The following is a 20,963-nucleotide window of genomic DNA, read 5'->3' on the forward strand; positions in this document are numbered from 1 at the left end:
CCAGTTTATGCTGCCTCTCTTTTTCTTGTAACTCCAGGGCTCTCTTGTGGGCAGCTTCCTGTGCCTTAATTTCTAGTTGTTTTCATTTGATCAGTCTCTTATGTTCGTTCTCTTTCTCCTTTGCTTCCAGTCTAACCAGATGTAGTTTATTAGCTGTTTCACTGGTAGTCATGTTCCTGCTTTTTGTACTTAACTAGCCTAAACAGAGAGCTATATAGAAAAAAAGCAAACAAACAAACAAAAATCTAGCTTGTGAATTCCCTTGTAGAAAGTTAACTACCCTGCCCTCAGGCAGAGACAAAAATCTCCAGCTGCTCACAGCTTAAAAACATCCCTTTGTTATAAGGACCTGACACCTTTGCCTCCAGGCAAAGAGAGATAAGATCTCTATCTGCTTTCTAAACAGCCAAAAAGGAAAAAAAAAAGATCCTTTTAAAAAATCCTACTGGGCTTTTGGTTCAAAATGATCTCACCCTGCCACCATATCAGGCTTCCCTCCCCACTCTGAACTCTAGGGTACAGACATGGGGACCCGCATGAAAGACCCCCTAAGGGGTCAGGTGCCAGCCAGGTACTTGAGCTTCTTAACCCTTTACAGGTAAAAGAGGAATTAACCCTTTACAGGGTAAAGAGGGATTTTATGCTACCCTTAGCTGTATGTTTATGACAGCCCCGCCCTGACGCAGGGCTAGGGCATGTGTTAAAACTGTTTGCTCAGCCCCTGCATAAGGGCCTGAGTCATAGACTTTCCACTGCCCCACCCTGACCCAGGGCTAGGGCCTGTGTTAAAACTGTTTGCTCAGCCCCTGCGTAAGGGCCTGAGGCATAGACTTTCCACTGCCCCGCCCTGACCCAGGGTAGGGCCTGTGTTAAAACTGTTTGCTCAGCCCCTGCATAAGGGCCTGAGCCAAAGACTCTCGACTGCCCCACCCTGAACTAGTGCCTGGGTCTGCGGAGTAGAGCTGTTTGTTGGCCCCTACTGTTGCTGCAGCATGAAGCCCCGTGGCCAGGTTAGTTCTCCTGAAATAACCCGACAGACGTAGCGAGCCAGTCTGGTTCCCCGCCTGCCCAGAGAGGGATGAACCTGACCGAACCCTTCTACACACCAGTAAAAACCAAGGGTAACACCTCTGCTCTCAATGGAGCTAAACCGATTTAAAACCAATATGGGGGGAGAATCAGGCCCAAAGTGGCGTCATACTCTGAAGAGCAAATATTAACAATGTTCCCTTCTTAGCCCTGGGCCTACTTCCTGTGGGAGAAATTCAGCCTTCTGCAGAGCACTGGTATGAGGCCTATGCACATTTATTGTCCCCTTTTCAGCTCTATTTTGAGCAATGCACATAAAATCTGGTTTGAAACACTATAAAAGTAGAACACATTATGGACTAGATTAACAAGAGGGGCTTAAATGTTACAATGAGCATTACAAAACCGCACTTCTAGCTGCCCTGCTGTTAGGTAAAAAGCAAGTCCTCACTCACCTCTCCAGCACCCGAGTTCGTGCGGAGTTGGTATGGGGCTCACAATCTGTCAGAGACCAGACACCAATTCGTTGATCAACGGGCTCACACTATCCTTAGCTTGAAAGGCTTCAGAGTAAGTGTGGCAAGTTTATTAGGGGTGAGCATCAATATTTATACACAGAAGTAAACAAAGTGATTAACAGATCATAATGGTCATGCATAATCAATCAAGATTCTACAGGATAAAACAGGTTAAAAATGTAAATTAAGAAAGAGAAAAGGGGAGATGGCTACTTAAGGGGAGGGGGGTGTCATGAGTAGTTCGCAGGTCAGAGCTTTGATTAAAAGTTCAAACAGAGACATCAAGTCTGGGTTAAGTTTAAGCTCATCAAAAGTTCAGACTCAACATTCCTCCATTTGTAGCTTTGGGATAACTATTTACCAAAAGCTACACCCCATTTTAAGGATCCAAGGGCCGCTTGGCAATTTCAGCCTGGGCCAACTCGAAGAGAGTAAGGCCCTTGGCTGAAGTAGGAAAAGAATAAACTGACCCACATGAGTCTATGAGGGAGGGGACACACTGAATACAGCAACACAGTATTATAAGGATTACTATGGCCCCAACAATACCCACCAAGAGTTTTTTAACCCACCCAAATCTAGGCAGCCAATTCCATACGGCTCCCCACCAATCATAAGGTGGCTGGCCAGAGGAGTAGTTCTTAGCCATTTCCCTTAGATGTTTGGTACGTTGAAAAGTGTCAGAGTAGGTGTCATTTACAAAAACACAGCATTCTTCATTTATGAGGGCACAAGTTCCTCCCTGGGCTGCTAACATTATGTCTAAAGCCATTCGGTTTTGCAAAGCTAACTGGCGCAGCTGGGACATTTCTCCGGCCTGATTCTCAAATAGGGTCGCAGTTTCATTGGTTAAAGATTCTAGTAGTCCCTGTAGACGGATGACACCACCCCTCAAGCTAATGAGACCAGCCCACCGCTGCCACGACAAACCATCACGGATATTAATATCTCTGAAGGTTTCACGGATGTTACGAACGTGGGGAAAATGAGGGGGAGTGAGGGAGATGCGAGAAGGCGGTGTTAGCCACGCTAAATAACATGACCCTGCCCAATCAGGGGAGAGAAAGTAATAAGCTTTGGGCCCTCACACCCAGTATGTTCCATACAATGCGTTTCGGGTATTCCATTTCTCAAAGTAGGAGGTAACCTTCCACCCGTTGGACCACTGTTCCCCTGGTAACGCAGAGGGGTCGTTGTGTGAACTGCAGAGGCACAATTTGGTAGTGGTGTTTTCAAAGGGCAGTGTAGTACTGCTTGAGCAGTTGTAGAAGGCAATCGTATGTCCCTTAGCAATTAGTTGGACACCCTCGTGATCTGAGCAGGGCTTCTTAAAAGCTGACTCTGAAGGCTTGCCCACCCATGAAAAAGTTGGATCAGGGTGAGGGATCCACATATGGGATAAGTGGGATTGCGCAAGGCTTGAAGCCAAGATTTTTACTAAAGGCGGTGCCATTAAAATACATGTTGCATTTACTTGTTCCCACAAAAGTTGACCCCTTTTCTTTAACAAAACACAGTGATCCTGTCTGATTGGTTACCCTGAGATATCTGTTAATTGGCACTCCTGTTTTGTTCCATGTAAGATTGTGTTGGACTGGATATTTTACTCTAGCCGGTGGCATCCAAGTCATATTAGCAGTGGTCAGGGGAATGGGTGTGAAGGGGAGTCCCTGTTCTGCATTTACTGGAAATTGAGTACATACCCAGCAATTACTTCTATTTCCTAAAATACGAGTTTTAACCTCGTGGGAATATCTAATAAAAGCATTATCTTCATAAGCAGAAAATAAACTAAAAAGGCATAATAAAAAACATACAGTTGTCAGAATAAAAGGTCCTCTCATTTTTTCCGAGTCAATTTAAGTCTGATGTCTGAAAGAGGTAAGCTGGTCCACTGGTCGGAGGCAGTGTCCTCAGTGGTGGCAAGAGCTGCTGGTCCGTCACTGTGGTCCACTATGGCTGGCTTGACGTGGGAGTGGTGGATCCAGGATTTGCGTCCTTCCAGGAACACTGCAGTCTGGGTTGTTAAAAGAACCTGGTGGGGTCCAGTAAACCTTGGCTGGAGGGTGTCGCCACGAACAAACTTTTTGGCCCAGACGAAGTCCCCTGGTTGGAACGGGTGGATCTGTTCTTCCAGCGGCACGGTCTGGGAAAACTGCGAGGCTTTCCAAAGGGTACGGAGGCGAGTCTGTAGGGAGAGAAACTGGCACACAGTCATATGATCCCCTCCCAATAGTGAAACATCAGCACGTGGTAGCGCCCCGCCTTTGAAAAGGGGGTGTCCATAGAGCAGTTCAAAGGGGGATAATCCCAATACACGGGTTGGGCGAGTACGAAGGTGAAACAGGACCAAGGGAAGTACCTGAGGCCACTTTAACCCTGTTTCCTGACAGTATTTAGCCAATGTAAACTTAAGCTCCCTATTCATACGCTCAACCTTCCCGCTAGACTGGGGGTGGTAGGGTGTATGAAAGGAGTGTGAAATGCCCAGTCCTTGTTCTAAACGGCCAAGGACATGACCAGTAAAGTGAGGTCCACAATCTGAGTCAAGCACGAGAGGGATGCCAAAACGGGGTACAATGTCTCTAAGGAGAATCTTCGCCACTGTGGCAGCAGTACAATTAGCAGTAGGAAAAGCTTCGACCCAGGAAGTCAGAGGGCAAACCAAAACAAGGAGGTGCTTTTTCCCAAAAGCCTTTGGCATATCTGCAAAGTCAATTTGAAGATGTTGAAATGGAGCAGCAGGCAGAGGTCTTCCACCCTTAATTTTGTTAAAAGGCGGAGCAGGTCCATTACGCTGACATGTGCTGCATGCTTTCACTATTGACAGGCAGTAGGGTTGAATGCCTGGAGCATACCAAAAGTGAGCGATGGTGTCCACAAGGGCGTGCGTGCCGTAGTGACCCCCCTTATCATGGTGCCAGCGAACTGCCACGGGGTATGTGGAGCGAGGGAGGCAGGCTCGGCCATCCGGCATAAGCCAGGTCCCTTTGACCAGAGTGGCTCCGAGGCTTTCCCACGACTGTAGTTCAGCAGCGGGTACTGGTACGGAGTGCGGTGGAGTAAAGGAGGAGGCTGCAATAGCCAACGTGGGCATGGCTAAGGGTAAGACGGCAGCCGTCTTGGCGGAGGCGTCAGACAGTGCATTCCCACGGGTGACGGGGCTATCATCTTTAGTATGGGCCCAGCAGTGAACTACAGCCAGGACCGAGGGTTCTTGGAGGGCGTCCAAAAGCTTGTGGATGAGGGGGAGGTGCTGAATGGGTTTACCGGCAGCTGTCTGGAAACCTCGAAACTTCCAGAGGTGGATGTGACAATGCACAACTCCAAAAGCATACTTGCTATCAATAAAAATGGTAACGGTCTTACCAGCGGCCAACTGGCAAGCTCGGGCCAGGGCATAGAGTTCGGCGGCTTGGGCTCCCCAGTTGCCTGGCAGTGAGACGGCCTCTTGAATGTCCCATTCAGAGGTGACTGCATAACCGGTGAAACGCTTGCCATCAACATAGAAGGAGCTTCCATCCGAGAAGAGGATGCAATCAGGGTTGTCCAGTGGCACGTCAAACAGGTTGTCCCTTATCTGTAAGATGCTATAAACTACTTCCACACAGTCGTGCTGATCCTGGAGGACTGGCAGGTCAGGAAGCAAGGTAGCTGGATTAAGGGGCCCACACCTTTCAAAAATTGGGTTAGTGTCTTCTAAGAGTTCGGCCTCTAGCTGTTGCTGACGATGGGCCGAAAAGACTTGGGTTGTGCCCCTACGCAGAAGGGCTGACAAGGCATGAGAGGTCCAAACCGTGGTAAAATGACCCAGGTCAGGCTCTTTGCCTTTGTGATCAGCAGGGCAGCTGCTGCCAGAGTCCGGGTGCAGGATGGGGTTCCCTGAGCGACAGGGTCGATCTGCTGAGAGTAAAAAGCAGGGAAATGGTGGGGCCCGCTCAGCTGGGTAAGGACGCCACTAGCAATTGCGCCCCTCTCGTGGACAAAAAGGTGAAAGGGTTTGCTGTAATTGGGGGGGCGGAGAGACATGGAGGAGGCCACACTGTCCTTGAGTAACTGAAAGGCTTGGATTGTGTCCGGGGACCACTGCAAAGGGTCAGGAGCAAGGTTAGCAGTGAGTCGGTGGAGCGGTTTGCTTAACTCCCCGCAGGACGGCAACCAGGGGCGACAGAAGCCAATTAATCCTAAGAAACCTCGAAGTTGTTTCTTGGTGTTTGGCAGAGGGCAGTTTTGGATAGTCTTCATGCGGACTGGGTCCATTTGTCTCCCCTCTGGGGTTAACAGGAAGCCCAGATATCGGACCTTCTGTGAGACCCACTGAATCTTGTTAGGGTCTACCTTGTGGCCTCTGGTGTGTAGGTATAATAAAAGTGCCTTACCATCGATGTGGAGGGCAGCTTCTTCGCAGTTACCTAATAGGATGTCATCTATGTATAGGACTAACGTGGATCCCTGCGGACTGGTGAAGCCTTCCAAGTCGTGGCGGAGGCATTGGCTGAAAATCGTGGGGCTGTCTCTGTAGCCTTGAGGAAGTCGTTGCCAGACATAACTTTGTCCCTCCCAGGTGAAGCCAAAGAGATACTGAGAGTCTGGGTGCACAGGAATGCTGAAAAAGGCTGATTTTAAGTCAATAACAGTGAACCACTCAGCATCCCAGGGGATTTGGCTGATGATAGTAGCTGGATCAGGAACTACTGCATGAAGAGGGACCACATACTGATTAACAACCCGTAGATCCTGTACAAAGCGCCAACGAATAGGGTCTCCGTCCTTTTTAGGAGGCTTTTTGACAGGCAGTATAGGGGTGTTACAGGGAGTGCGCTGAGGGCGGACTAGCTTTTGTGCAATGAATCCCTCGATAATGGGGCGGATGCCCTCCTGGGCTTCCAGTGACAGGGGGTATTGAGGGACTGGCGGGGGAGGTTAAGGAGGGCTTCACTTGAATCCTTACTGGCTCTGCCAAAAGGAGCAGGCCCACATCAGTGTCAGAAATTCCCCAGAGGGTTAAAGGCAAGTCAGTGAGGTCAGGGGAGGGGGGGGGGGGGTTCCCAATTACCCTGAGTTGGGGCCGAATCTCCTAACACTGTCATCAATAATCCTACCCCTTCAGGAGTGCAGGTTAAAGTAGCCTCAAGCTTACAGAGTAAATCCCGGCCCATCAAAGGGATCAGACAAGCTGGGGAAAAAAGAAAACGGTGAGAAAAACATTTATCAGCATAAATAACATTTAGAGGCAAAGTGAGTCCCAGAGACTGTGGGTTGCCCTCCACCCCAGTTGCAGTTTTAACCTCAGAGGATAGCCAGGGAGAGGGGGCATGATTTAAAAGAGAGAAAGTAGCTCCAGTATCAATGAGGAAAGAGACAGGCAGTCCTTGGACTGAAAGGGTTAGACGAGGCTCTTTGCTGGGAGAGGAGAAAGTGAGGAAGGAGCCGGCTAAAGACATTAAGGAAATAAGACCATCACATTGTTTGCCTTTGCCCCCGGGGTACCGTCATTGAGGAGGCTGAGTTTGCTGCAGCTGCTGCTGTTGCCCGTAGTTGATCCAGGCCTGGGGAACGGGCTGAGCTGGTGGTGCAGGGGTGTATTCGTCTCTGGTGTAAGTATCTGCGGACGCGACCGGACCCTCTGGGCGTCCCCAGGGGCATTCACGTTTAAAGTGACCGGGCTGTCCGCACTGAAAACAATTTCCTGGTGGCTGGGGTTGCCAGGACCCTCTTCCCCGAGCACCCTGAAATCCCCTGCCATGGCCACGGCCTCTGCCTCGAACACCGCCGCGAAAAGCTAAAGCCACCAACTTATATTCTTCCTTTTTCTCTTTCTTTTTACTACTTTCCCTTTCTTTCTCCCATGCAAAATCAGCTACGTCCAACACTGAAGTGACTGACTCACCTCCCCAACCAGGGCAAAACTTTAGGAAATAATCCCTTACAGGGGGCACTGACTGATTCACAAAAAATGAAATAAGAGTAGGGTGGTCTGCTTCTCTCTCAGGATCCATCTGAGTGAACATTCGGGCCCCCTCCAATAGCCTCAACCAGAACTTTCTGGGTGGCTCATCAGATTCCTGCCGAATCTGCATGAACTTAGTCTGATTAGGCGAGCGGCGAGCCATTTCTTTGAGTCTCTCTAACAATCGCTCTCGATCTGCTCGCAGCTGAGTCAGCCTTGGCTGACTCCAGTCTAGGGGATTCCAGCCAGCGGCTTGATCCCGCCTATCCATCCAAGTAGTATTAACCGCATCGCTATCCCCCCATGTCCTTTCTGCCATTCACAACCTACTATGTTCCTCTCCGGTCAAAACTCTACTTAACAACTGATCTACATCCGTATAAGTAGGATTATGACTTGAAAACAATCTTTCTAAAAGTTCTGTGATCTTTCGGGGATTTTCCCCAAAGGACCCTGACAACCGTCCCCACTCTTTCAAGTCCCATTCTAGCCATCCTTTATATTCCACAATATTAGTATGTTGTAACTGGCCATCATTGCCCACAAAAGGGTGGTCATGCACCTGTAAAAGCATTTCTCTACTTACACCTTTATCACTCACAAAAGGTTTGGCAGAGGCAGCCTCTGGGCTATCCTCAGGGGAGGGATATGCAACCTGCTGCATCTGCTTGATCTTTTGCCTAGTAATTACTCCTCCCGAGGTGTGCCCTTCCATTTCCCCCTTATCCCTCTGCAGAGATTCCGATCTGGAGTCCTGCAGATTCCCCTCTGCGCCCTGGAGAGAGTCCCCCTGCGGAGGAATAGGGGCAGGTGCAGTGGGGACCAACTGACGAGTCAAATCACGCCGTGGTTTACACCCTTCATCGAAATAACATGGAGGGGGTTCACTCTCGGGAGAATACCTGACTGCCATAATTTTTAAAGATTTCCACAGCTCTGCTGCTGTGTCCCAACAAAACCAGTAACATAACTGTCCCGGATGGTCTTTTTCGATCTGGCTCTTTACTCCTCTTAAGGCAGCCTGTTCGAAAGAGCCACACGAAGGCCACCTCATCTCCGGGTCGGCCAATACCGCGGTATACCCAGTCCAATTCCTTACACACAGTGTGTACAACTTCCTCCTAGACATTCCTGTCTGTACTGGGAGTTTCCCTTCGTTCCATAACTTATTTACAATCCCCAACGGACTCTCAAGAGGCACGCTAGTCCCTTGACCCATGGTGTCTGACAGGAGCCCTCCAACTGGCGTTTATCCTGCTGTCCAGTACACGACCCCTCAATATTGAATTGGCTGGGAGAAATCTCCCGTGGCGCCTGCCAATTCGTATTTGAGTGGTCTGACCACTGGACAGAGGCACCGCACCAGAAGGAAATCCCGGACGAGCCCCCAAATTGTTAGGTAAAAAGCAAGTCCTCACTCACCTCTCCAGCACCCGAGTTCGTGCGGAGTTGGTATGGGGCTCACAGTCTGTCAGAGACCAGACACCAATTCGTTGATCAACGGGCTCACACTATCCTTAGCTTGAAAGGCTTCAGAGTAAGTGTGGCAAGTTTATTAGGGGTGAGCATCAATATTTATACACAGAAGTAAACAAAGTGATTAACAGATCATAATGGTTATGCATAATCAATCAAGATTCTACAGGATAAAAGGGGTTAAAAATGTAAATTAAGAAAGAGAAAAGGGGAGATGGCTACTTAAGGGGAGGGGGGTGTCATGAGTAGTTCGCAGGTCAGAGCTTTGATTAAAAGTTCAAACAGAGACATCAAGTCTGGGTTAAGTTTAAGCTCATCAAAAGTTCAGACTCAACACTGCCACCTAACAGAATTCACAGCTCTGAGCTACATGAGTAAGGTGCCTAAAAAGCGACCCACAGAAGGCAGCACTTTGAGAAGGGAGCTGCCTAAGTGAGCCAGTAAGAAATGTCTTGAAGCCCTGTCTCTCAAAAGGACTTAGATGCCTTACTCTGTGCCGGAGGGACACACCATCTCTGTTGGGGATTCACAGCCATGAACCCTCTCCTGGAGTTAGGCGCCTAGGTCAGATTAAGCCTTTCTCACAATAAACCAAGGAGGAGCAGAGGGGCGATTATCTCAATAGCCCAGTGGTTAGAGCACTCAGTGGGGATGTAGGAGACCCACGCACAAATCCCTATTCTGCTTGATATGGAGCAGGTGCTGGAATCCAGGTCTCCCACTTCCCAGATGAGTGCCCTAAACAATGAACTGTTGGGTATAAGTGGGGGAACAACCTCCTCCTTGCTGGTTAGGTGTGCTCAAAGAATCCCTACACAACTGTGAATCCCACGGGGGCTTCGGTAAGAGCTAGGTGCTGAGCCGCTCTCTGCCACTAGGACATAGGTGCATGCCCATGTACAGAAATGTAGGTGTTTAGGGGACTATATCAGCAGAAACCCAGGTATGTAGGTCTGGATTTTTAAAGGTATTTAATCATTGTTGTGCTCAGTGTCGCAATGCCTAACTGATTTATGGGGCCTAAATCCCATCAATTGTCCATGGGATTTTGGCTCCTAAGGGCATATCTCAGCAGTCAATACGATTTTGGCTCCTAAGGGCCCATGTCCTTAAGAGCCAAAATCCTATTACACAGTCAATAGAATTTAGGCTCCTAAATCAATTTGGCCCAGATTTAAAAAGGCATTCAAGATTTGTAGTCTCAATCTCATTTTCAAAGAACTCTCCCTTTTTAAAATGGAATTTCAGCTCCTCCATCAGGTAAGGGTTGCAATGCTGAGTGCAGCAATGCCCAAACACCTTTAAAAATCTGGGGCTTAGGGAATTCAGGTGCCTTCAGGATTAGGCAGCAGCTGAGAGGTGGTTTTGTGAATTCAATTGTGCCTGAATGTCGGACTCAGGCAGCTAACGGCCAATTAGGTGCCCCTTGTGATTCTAGCCACATGTGCAAAAATGTCAAAAGTTCCTAAGAAGCTTAAAAGCCTAAGATACATTGATTTTCAGTGGAACTTGAAAAATTTGAAAAATTTACCTTACAACTAAATCTTTTAGGAAACCCAGTCTGTGGCCAAGTAGGAAGTGATCAAACCTAGGACACAACAGTCATTGACATTTCATATCAAAGTTTCTGACAGACTCTGCATTTCCCAACCAATTTTCTTAGGGATCCTAAAACGTCCCTGTTTCTTAGGCTGTAGATGAGGGGATTCAGCACTGGGGTGACAATGGTGTAAAACATAGACACCATCTTGTCTTGCTGCAATGAGTGGTAGGAAGTGGGTCTCATGTACATGAAGATGGCTGCTCCGTAGAATAACCCCACCACTGTCAAATGTGAGGAACAAGTGGCTAATGCCTTCTGCTTTCCTTTGACTGAGCTCATCCTCAGGACCGAAGAGAGGATGCACGTATAAGAAGACAGTATGATCAAGGAAGGGATGAGGAGCAGTACAATGCCGGACACAAAGAGGACCATCTCATAAGTGGAGGTGTCAGAGCAGGACAATTTCAGCAGGGCTGGGATCTCACAGAAGAAGTGGTTGATCTCTTTTGAGCTGCAGTAGGGCAGTTGCAGAATAAAAACTGTGTGAATCAAGGCATCAAAAGATGCTCCAAACCAGACGCCAGCTGCCATGCTTAAACAGGTTCTCTTCTTCATGCGGATATGGTATTGCAAGGGATTGCATATCGCCACATACCTGTCATAAGACATGACTGCCAGAAGGAGACACACCGCTCCTCCCATGGTCATCGTGAGAAATATCTGGGTCCCACATCCAACTATCGAAATGGTGTTCCCTGGGATCAGGGAGTCCATTGCCATTTTGGGGACAACGATCAGGATCTGACAGATATCCATGAAGGCCAACTGACTGAGAAAAAAATACATGGGGCTGTGAAGGCTGGAATCCGTTTGGATTAGAAATATGAGGAGACCATTCCCTGACAAGGCAGTAATGAAGGCAAGTAAAATCATGGCCACGAGGAAAGTGTGTGTCTCCGTTTGGTTAAAGAGCCCCAGCAGGATAAATTCTGTTGGAAATGTTGTGTTATTCCTCTCCACTTCCTCTTCATTTGATTTGTCCTGAAGGCACAAGAAGAGAGATTAGAACAAAAAGTGTGTGGAATATGCACATGTGTGTAGGGGTAACACTGACAGAGTCTGATACACTGGTCAGCTTCTCTCTTTGGTGGAAAAAATGCCAAATATCTTGGTTAACATGAAAATTCTCTCACTTCCCAGGAAGTTGCATTTTTTTAGGGTATGTCTACACTACAGGCAGACGTAGCTGTGCCGGCATTGTCTCGTAGTGTTGATGCAGTCTACACTTACAAAAGGAGTTTTTCCGATGGTGTAGGAAACCACCTCGCTGATCGATAGTAGCGGGGTGACAGAAGTATTCTTCCATCAGGCTAGCTGTGTCAGTGCTCTGGGTGAGGTTGGCATAGTTATATCGCTCAGGGTTGGAGACTTTTCACACCCCTAAGATCCGTAGCCATGTCAACCTAACTTTTAAGTGTAGACCAGGCCTGAGGCTAAAGTTGCTTTGGTTTTTAAATAACGTAATTTTGGAAATCTCAGCATTAGGGTATTTAGCTTCAGGTTTTTTCTATAGTTAGAGCTGCCGTGGTTGAACTAAAAAGTGTGATTTTACAATCATCTAGCTAAAGTGATGTAAATCTCAGTGTGGACAATTTTAATCTGATTTAAAACAATTTTATGTCAATTTAACTTTAGTCCGCAAGGTATCAACTATAACTAAAGCAATATAAGCTTGGTTTAAATCGAACAAAGAGTCTCCAGACTGTAGGCTGTTGGGAATATATTTTTTTCTGCTATAAAAAATTGATGATAATGATTGTTTTCCCGCTTTTCTTGAAAATTTTCATTGAAATTTCTCTGGGTACAGCATACTTTAAATGAAAATGGGAATTTTCCTTCAGTCAAAAAGCCATCTTCCACTGGGGAAAAAAAAAAAATGTTTCAACAGATCATTTCTGACCAGCTGTGGTACACATGGCATTTTTGTCCCAGTTCAACCAAGTTCAAGTTAAAACAGTGCAATTTATAAATAAGGCCAGAGGCACTTTTGAGCCTGACTTTCCCATGTTATAAGCATCTATACATCCAACTGAAATCACTGGGAAATACCAGTGCTCAAAAACTCTGAGAACCAGCCCCAAAGGAAAGATTTTCTAAAGTGACCAATGACTGCAGCCCAACCGGAGTCACATTAGATAATAATGAGAATAATTAAAAGTTATTTTTTATTTATTTATAATCGCACCTAGACAACCAACTAAAATCATGGTCCTTTTGTGCTAGGCAATGCACATACAGGATACGTCTGTGCAGCCTGTGGCAGCGAGCCTCCTAGCCCAGGCTGACAGACTTAGGCCTGCGGGGCTCATGTTACCATGCTAAAAATAGCTGTGAAGACATTGCAGCTGGGGCTGGGGCTTGGGCTGGCTTGAGGTCGGAAGCCTGAGTGGGAGGCTGGACTTCCTTGTCTGAGTTCCAGCCTAAGCCGCAACTTCAAAGCACCATCTACACATCTATTCTGAGAGCACAATCCCCAGCAGCCCACTTCTGTTGATCCGGGCTGGGAGGCTTCCTGCCGCAGACTGTGGAGACATGCCCAAGAAACAGTCCTTGCCCCGAACATCTTACAATTCCTTTTATAAATCAATTCTAAAAACAGGAAATCTTGCTCCTGGATCATAGTCACTGCTGGGAATTTTCCTTGACAAAATATATATTTAAGGTGCAAACACTGAAAATATTCTCACAATGAACATTTCCAGTTGATGAGCAAACTGCCAAGATTTTCAAAACTGACAGTGACATTAGTAGAATGGATTGAAAAATGTGGGTTTTTTTTCTGCAGCAAATTTTGGCCAAAATGGAAAACAAATCATCTAAATTTTCCACAAATAATTTTGATTTTTCTTTGAAAATATGAATACAGAACATTTTCAGTGGAAAAGAGAAATATTTGACTTGAAAACTGTTGTTATCTGAAATATTTAGCTTTGTTTGTAATATTTGGTTTTGAAGTATTTAATTTTTTGACAAGAAATCAAAACTTTTTTCACTAAAAATTTGTTTAGTCAAAAACCCAATTGTCCGTCAAAAACAGTTTTGACAGAATTTTTTCCACCAGCTTAAATTTTTAGTGTCTCAATTTAGAAGGGCTCAAATTGTGACACTTTAAAAGCACCTGAACTTTGGAGAGTTGGGTGCTCAGCAGATACAAAAAATCCAGGCACATCATGGACACCCAAAAATTGATGCACTTATAATCAGAGGTAATATTTGCAAATGTGAGGCTTGGTCCATTAAATAAAGAAAACAAATAAATAAACAATAAAATATAAGGCTGGAGCAGGACAAAAACATGAAAATTTATGTGAAAATATTTTAATTTTACCATTTTTGCAAAAAAAATTTCACTACATATTGAAAACATTATCAGATGTGTTGTTAAAAGCCAGTATCATGTCAACAAAATGTTTTGATAAATAGTTGTACAATGTTTTTGATAAAGATGTCAATAAATATTTCAATTAAAATGCCACTGAATTTTTAGCAAAAAAGAGAAAAAAATAATTGTTATATGGTTATTTTAACCACCTCCTCTTACCTCAAAAATATTTCCACTCAGAATAATTCTACTAGCAGTATATAAAACAGAAACTCCTCTTAGCACCCCAGGAAAAGTGCTTCCATTTACAACAAGAACAGAAAGTGCAGCCATAAAAATTAAAACATGAACTGCCTAAATCACAAAGAAATTTTCTCTTCCTACTGGAGAAATTATGGCAGGCTCACGGCTTGTATCATGCTAGGAAATGTCCCTGCTGGGTTAACTGACAAAGCAGCAAAAGCTTTCTGCCAAGCAAACCACTTATTTAACCCATGTCATGCCTGATAAAACCCGGCAGTAGAGAGAGCTGGGTGATTTTTTTATTAAATGTCTTCACTGAGAAATGCATTTTGGAAGGTCTGAAATTTCAACTGGACAAAAATATGAAAGCATGAAAACATTTTGTTGTGACCATTTTGAAACATTTCATTCTGACTGGTTCATTTTGAAATCTCTCATTGAAAAAAATTTAAAACATTTTGTTTAGACTTTTTGATTCAAAATGGTGTTCTGATTGAAATTTGGAAGTTTAAAAAGAAATACCAAAAAGGTGTGAAAACACCCCAAATGCCTGAATGAAAATGAAAAATTTGGGCACAAAATTCTTTTCTCTTCAAGATCTATGATTTGACACTCCCCCCCCCCCAAAAAAAAAATTGAAAAACCTATTTAGGTTTGCATTGAATTGGATTTTTTTAAAATGTTTTGGTTAAGCTCAAACAGCCATTATTTACTCAGCACTAGCAGGAGTACAGAAAGAATGACATGGAAATGTTCTTCCCATCAATTCCACATGCAACAGTGCCCACAGGCAACAGAGCATAAAACCACCCAAGACTATCTGAAGTTCAGCAACAAATACTTCCCAGGATTCAACCATACACAAACTGCCAGCACAGCAAATGAGGAAATTTTATTATTATTTATTATTGTAGAAACATGCAAGAAAATGTGATCCTTTGGCCTGAAGAGTTTGTGACTGGGGTATAGGTCAGAGTGGAGTTCGGCCCATAATATTTTGCAAATCTATCACACTTTCTATCCACAAAAGTCAAAGTCATTTAAAAACATGCTTTAATATACCCAACAGGCCCACTGTGAGGTAGTTAACTAAATGTAGTTTTCTGTATTGTGGCCTCAACCCTGAAAAGCCCCAGGCACATGAATAATTTTATGGATGACAGTAGACTCGTTTAGTTCAATGGGACAACTCCCAGTGTGCAGAATTAAGGATAAATGTAAATCTTTGCAAGATCAGAGACTTGGCCAGTCCCTCCTTTGAAGAGCAGATATCCCAGACTGGGTGTTAGACACCATATTGTACAGTACATTAAAAAAACACCCAAAACAAAACAGCGTGATCCTTCAACTGCACAAGGTTTCAGAAGCACAAGAAATGAAAATGTATGATATGATATTATAAAAATTAATCTCTATGTATTTGGGATTTTTAATGGCACTAAAATTCCCTTGAATAAAATCCTGGTCCTGTTGATGTCAATTGAGAGATTTGTCAGTGACTTCAATAGACCAAGGTGTCACACTCACACCTTATATGTAAACATCATATACTATGACAATGACTACTTCCACCAATAGCAATAATTGTATTCATTAACTTTACTTAGAAGACAAGGCTGCTAGAATGAGGCACTCTGCTCCCTCCATGGTCAGCATGAGAAATATCTGGGTCCACATCCACACAGTGAAATAATGTTCCCCAGAGACTGGAAGCCTATTGCCATTTTAGGGACAATGACCAGGCTTTGACAGATACCCGTGAAGGGCAATTGACTGAGGAAAAAGTACATGGGGGTGTGAGGCCAGGAGTTCACTTGGATTAGAAACATGAGGAGAGAGTTTTTGGACAAGACAGTAATGAAGCAACGCTCAACTCATCTGGAATGCCATTCCGGCACTTTTGGGGATCTGGAACGGCATACCATGTGCCCCTCCTTAAACACAGCCAGATACTAATAGCACAGACTGACTATAAGAAGCAGAATTGTAAGGCATATAAATTCCACTGTGTTCCCTTCATCAGGACGAGATTTAAAATGAATGAGAAATTAAAATGTATTATATGCTATCATAAAAAGTAGTATATATGTATTTAATATCTTTTAAGACCCTATATGTAATCAGTTGCTCCTACAATTAATGATAATTATAATGATTAATTTATTCTATGTAGCATTTCTAATTTTAGAACATCAGAACGGCCGTACTGGGTCAGACCAAAGGTCCATCTAGCCCAGTATCCTGTCTACCGACAGTGGCCAATACCAGGTGCCCCAGAGGGCGTGAACCTAACAGGTAATGATCAAATGATCTCTCTCCCACCAGCCATCTCCACCCTCTGACCAACAGAGGCTAGGGACACCATTCCTTACCCAGCCTGGCTAATTGCCATTAATGGACTTAACCACCATGAATTTATCCAGTTCTCTTTTTAATGATATAATTAAAAATATTGAATGTTCAAAAACATAACGGGTTTATCTCTGATGTTCTGTGTATGCTACATCATCATAATCATCATGAAAATAATAACTTGAAAATGTCTTTTGTTAAAAAAAAATTGTATACTTGCGCCCTGCTAGTTTGATGTGAGAAATTTTCTGTACAAGAATGGTGCTCTTCAAAAGAACAAAACAACTGCCAAAGCCTTGAAAGTTTGAACACATATAGCCTAGAAACATAAGAAGACAGTGACTGCTTACCTCCATCTATCCCATCTTGCTGTGTGAGTAATCTAGAAAGGAGAGAATGTTCACCTCTTTTGGAAAAATGCTGCTATTTATTTTAAAGCAAATGGTTGTTGTATTGTCCTGCATTGTATTACATTTTTAGAATGTATTTGCCTCCCCATAATTCCGGCATATGGTCATTCATAACCAACACACATTTATGAACTGAAAATGGTTGCAACAAGTAAATAAATAAGCAATCCACATAAATCTCTTCTTTGTCACCTTTATATTTACTGTTGGAGAAATGTGAAAATACTGTCTTATAATAGGCACATGTAATGAGCGCTCCAATTAACATGGCATTCTTTTAGCATAGGGCAATAATATTATTCTAAGGGAGAAAATTAGTTAAAAATCTTTAAGACATGTATTCCATTTATACTGAAAAAATAAATAATACCATAAATATTCATGCCTGCTCTCACAAAAAAAAACCTTAATGATTTTTTAAAAATAGGTTAGAATTGTCAATGAATTGTCAATTTCAAAATGTCAAATTGAAATCCCGTCTGTAAGAACTGCAGTCTGTAATCGGTAACCAAAAATATTGCATGACACACTTTAAATCTGACTCTCTAACCTTACTGAAGAAAAAGGAACAATAACTGGTGGAAGAAAATACATTATTTAAATAGTTTGAGTTAAGGTTGGGACCATTACATCACCCCAGTAGCTCAAAATTAACAATCTAAGGGGAAATATGTATCTAAACTTTACCAGGCTTTGGGGAATACTCTACCAAGTCTTTAATTAAGTTGCAGTTACAGCAGGAAATGTAGCCCTGAGCTGTTCCCCCTCCCCCAATGCACATGCTTTGAAACACTGCAAGTTTCTGCTTGTGATCCTTTGCATTTTTCTGCCATGAGATCAGACCGGGTTCAGAGAACCAAAAGTGGGGAGCGGAATTGGTCCTCCTTTTCAGAGTCAGTAGCGGGGTCTGCTCTCACCCAACCACACATAGACATGTCCAATTCACAGATCTCTGGAGATTCACATGGATCTTGGGAGATGGGTGGAATTCAGGAGCATCCGTGCACAGGCCTGCAGCGAGGTGATGTTAATGCTTGTTTAACAATACTCACATGACTAGTCCCATTGAACTAAATGTTACTTGGCATTTACTTCATAAATAGAGTAGTTGAAGAGTAAAACCCCCAGGAACTAAATTCAACTCTGATCAAAGCAGGCACAGTTCCACTGACTTCAGTTGGTTCCCTGTTCTATTGTCAGTTGTTGCTAACTGGAAGATCTCCAGGGAACTCTCCGGTCCCCCATCCCCTCCCTGCATTTCTGTCATGGAGCTGGATGTCTGGGCTTGATCTAGGTCTGTCTTCTCCATAGAGTGCTGCTTTGGGAAGACTGGTTGCTCTAGGGTTTCGGTGCCCAACCACAACCTCAGGCACAGGGTTGCCCTACTCTAGCCTAGCTATTTCATTGCCACCAAGTTAGAAAAAAAATAAAATAAACTGCTTGTTGGATTCCCTTGCTTTGCAGGCTGAACCCTTTGCATCCCTGTTGCCCCTCAGGCAGGAAAGAAAAGAAAAGAAAAGAAAAGAAAAGAAAAGAAAAGAAACCCCTCCCTGACTTTGCAGTCTGCGAAAAGGAAAAATGTGTCCCTTTTAAAATCCTGAGGTCTGTGCCTCTGGTTCAAAATGATTCCACTGTTCTGCCACCATGTTAAGGCTAATTCCCCACTCTGGCACTTCGAGAGCAGAAGGAGGAGGCCCGCAAGGATTCTAAAAATTAAGACTGGCCATTCCAGTATACATGTATGTATACGTGATGGCAACTTTAGGGAAAAACTTACTCAGGTGAGTAACTTTAGACATAAATTTGTCCCGCTGAATTTATACGCATGCCCAGAAATGTTAGGATCATTGGGACCATAACTTCATCTTGATACTTCTTTTGTATTTGGGTTGCAATATGATCAGGGTTCCAGCACATGTTGTGTGTTTCCCTCACTCATCTAATCCAAGATGACGCTGTGGCCGGGCTGAAGCAAAACCTCATTTTTCAATGGAAAAAAAGGTGAGTTGACAAACTCTAGTTATAATTTGATGCCCCGACTTTGCTTGATGCAAGGTGTCAATGAAAAGCTCTGTTGGAGTTCCAAGTTAATACTTATGGCCATGCTGCAGCTACTTTTCGGCAGTCCTGCTGTACAAAATGGCTATAAACTCAGTGGATCTGGCCACAGAATCGTCCCCTGCATAGGAAACCCTCTCATAGTTCTGAGACACTCAAGCACAATCTTCAGCTCTTTTTCTCCCCCTACTGGCATGGGCAGCATGGCTGGGCAAAAAGGGGATGATCTCTACAACGCAGAAGTATTTGAATGCCCCTGTGAGTCATTGCCAGCTGGGATAAGGAATAGCAGGTGTGATCCTCCTCTAGTTCACTCCACACTGGCCTGGCAGAGAGAGGTCCCCCAGATGAGGGAGACAAAAAGCCACTTGTCCTAATCCCCTTCCAAGCTAAACTCAGGGCTTATCTACACTAATGCAGCTGTGTTGCTGCAGTGCTTCAGTGAAGATGCTACCTATGCTGATGAATAGGGTTCTTCCATTGGAGTAGGTAATCCACATCTAGGTCAACGAGAGAATTCTTCAATTGACCTAGAGTTGTCTACACTGGGGGTTAGGTTGGTTTAACTGCATCACTCAGGGATGGGGATTTTTCATACCCCTGAGCGAAGTAGTTATACTGACCTAATTTCCTAGTGCAGACCAGGCCTCAGACTCAGCCCAAGATCCAGCCTTTCAATAGATGGGGGCCTGCGTTACATGGTTGGGAACTGCGTTAAGAACAGCCCAAGGGCAGAGGGCAAGGGGGCACCTAGATAGCTGGTAATAAATTTCAGCTGGCTTAATTAGATCAAGTGTACTCCAGTTCTTTAATGTCATGAATGGCATCTGATCAGTGTCATGCAAGTTGTCAGTTGAATGAGGGAAAAATTTAGACATCAGTGTGTGGGGAAAAGGGGAGAACATCCTAAGAAGAACAATAGGCTATACGTATTTCAGAGGTGAGTCAGAAACAGGAGCATAGAAAGCAATTAGTACAGGACTCAGAGAATGGAGAGCCAGACTTTTTAAAGGTTAAATGAAATTATTTGATAAGTACAGAGAGAGAGGAAGAAAGTTCACTAAGATGTAAACATTTGCACTGTAGCCTAGTGGACGGACATCATGACTCACAAGAGCTAGATTCTATTCCCGGCTCCCTCACCTCACATCCCAGTAACTCAGTGTCCCCATCTGTAACATGTGGTTAATAATACTTACCGCCTTTGAGATATATGTATGAAAACCACTTCATTAGAGCTAGGTATTAACAATTATTAATTAATGTAATTAGATTTATAAAATGTGGCTGTCCCACATTCTTTGAGCATATCTGTATTGAATTTTCTTGATTTTTCTCTATACTTACCATATATATATATATAAACTCGACTGATATTAAATGCTCTAAAACTTTGTTAATGTGCTCAGTGATACCTAGTAGCCTTCCAAAATGTGTTAAAACAAAAACGGATTAAGCTACAGTGAACTAATGCTACTTTATTTCTGAATGAGAGTATCCACACAGTTGTTTAATGCATATTAATGGGCTTTAACGTCATACCTGCAGTAACTTTGTCTTAACTTCCCAGTGTGGCTAGGCCGGAGATAATGTTAATGCACTGGGAAAGCAGCCAAAAGAGTCTGAGGTCACAGCATAACAGAGCATAGCAGTCTGCTGCTGGTTTAGGCAGTTTCTGCACCACCCCTCTGGGCTTCACCTAAAGTAACAATCTAGGGCCAGATTGTTTCATTGTCTCATTGTGCTCCCCCCCCCCCCCCCTTCTGTCTGTATCAAGCTTGTCTTATAATTAGATTGTAAGCTCTGCGGGGGAGTGTAATGATCCTCATTCAGAGTCAGGGTCGGCTCTAGGATTTTTGCCACCCAAAGCAAGAACAATTTTGCCCCCCCCCGCCCCTTCTTTAATTACCCCACCCCCAGCCCCACCTCAACTCCGCCCCTTCCCCAAATCCCCAGCCCTGCCTCCTCCCCCCAGGCTCTCAAGCCTAGGAGGGAGGCAGGG

At 44.4% G+C, this 20,963-nt stretch overlaps 1 protein-coding gene across 1 annotated transcript; it reads right to left on the reverse strand.

Annotated features, from left to right (window-relative positions):
• Nucleotides 1-10,591: 10,591 nt before the first annotated feature.
• On the reverse strand, nt 10,592-16,849 carry LOC117887571 (olfactory receptor 2T27-like). The gene is made up of 2 exons (XM_034790217.1): nt 16,844-16,849; nt 10,592-11,557 (listed from the first exon to the last, which is right to left on the reverse strand). Exons 1-2 carry the CDS (start codon nt 16,847-16,849, stop codon nt 10,592-10,594), a joined length of 972 nt encoding a protein of 323 aa, XP_034646108.1.
• Between the last annotated feature and the right edge of the window lie 4,114 nt (nt 16,850-20,963).

The sequence above is a fragment of the Trachemys scripta genome, chromosome 14 (genome assembly GCF_013100865.1).
Source record: "Trachemys scripta elegans isolate TJP31775 chromosome 14, CAS_Tse_1.0, whole genome shotgun sequence".
In the NCBI taxonomy this organism is placed as follows: domain Eukaryota; kingdom Metazoa; phylum Chordata; order Testudines; family Emydidae; genus Trachemys; species Trachemys scripta.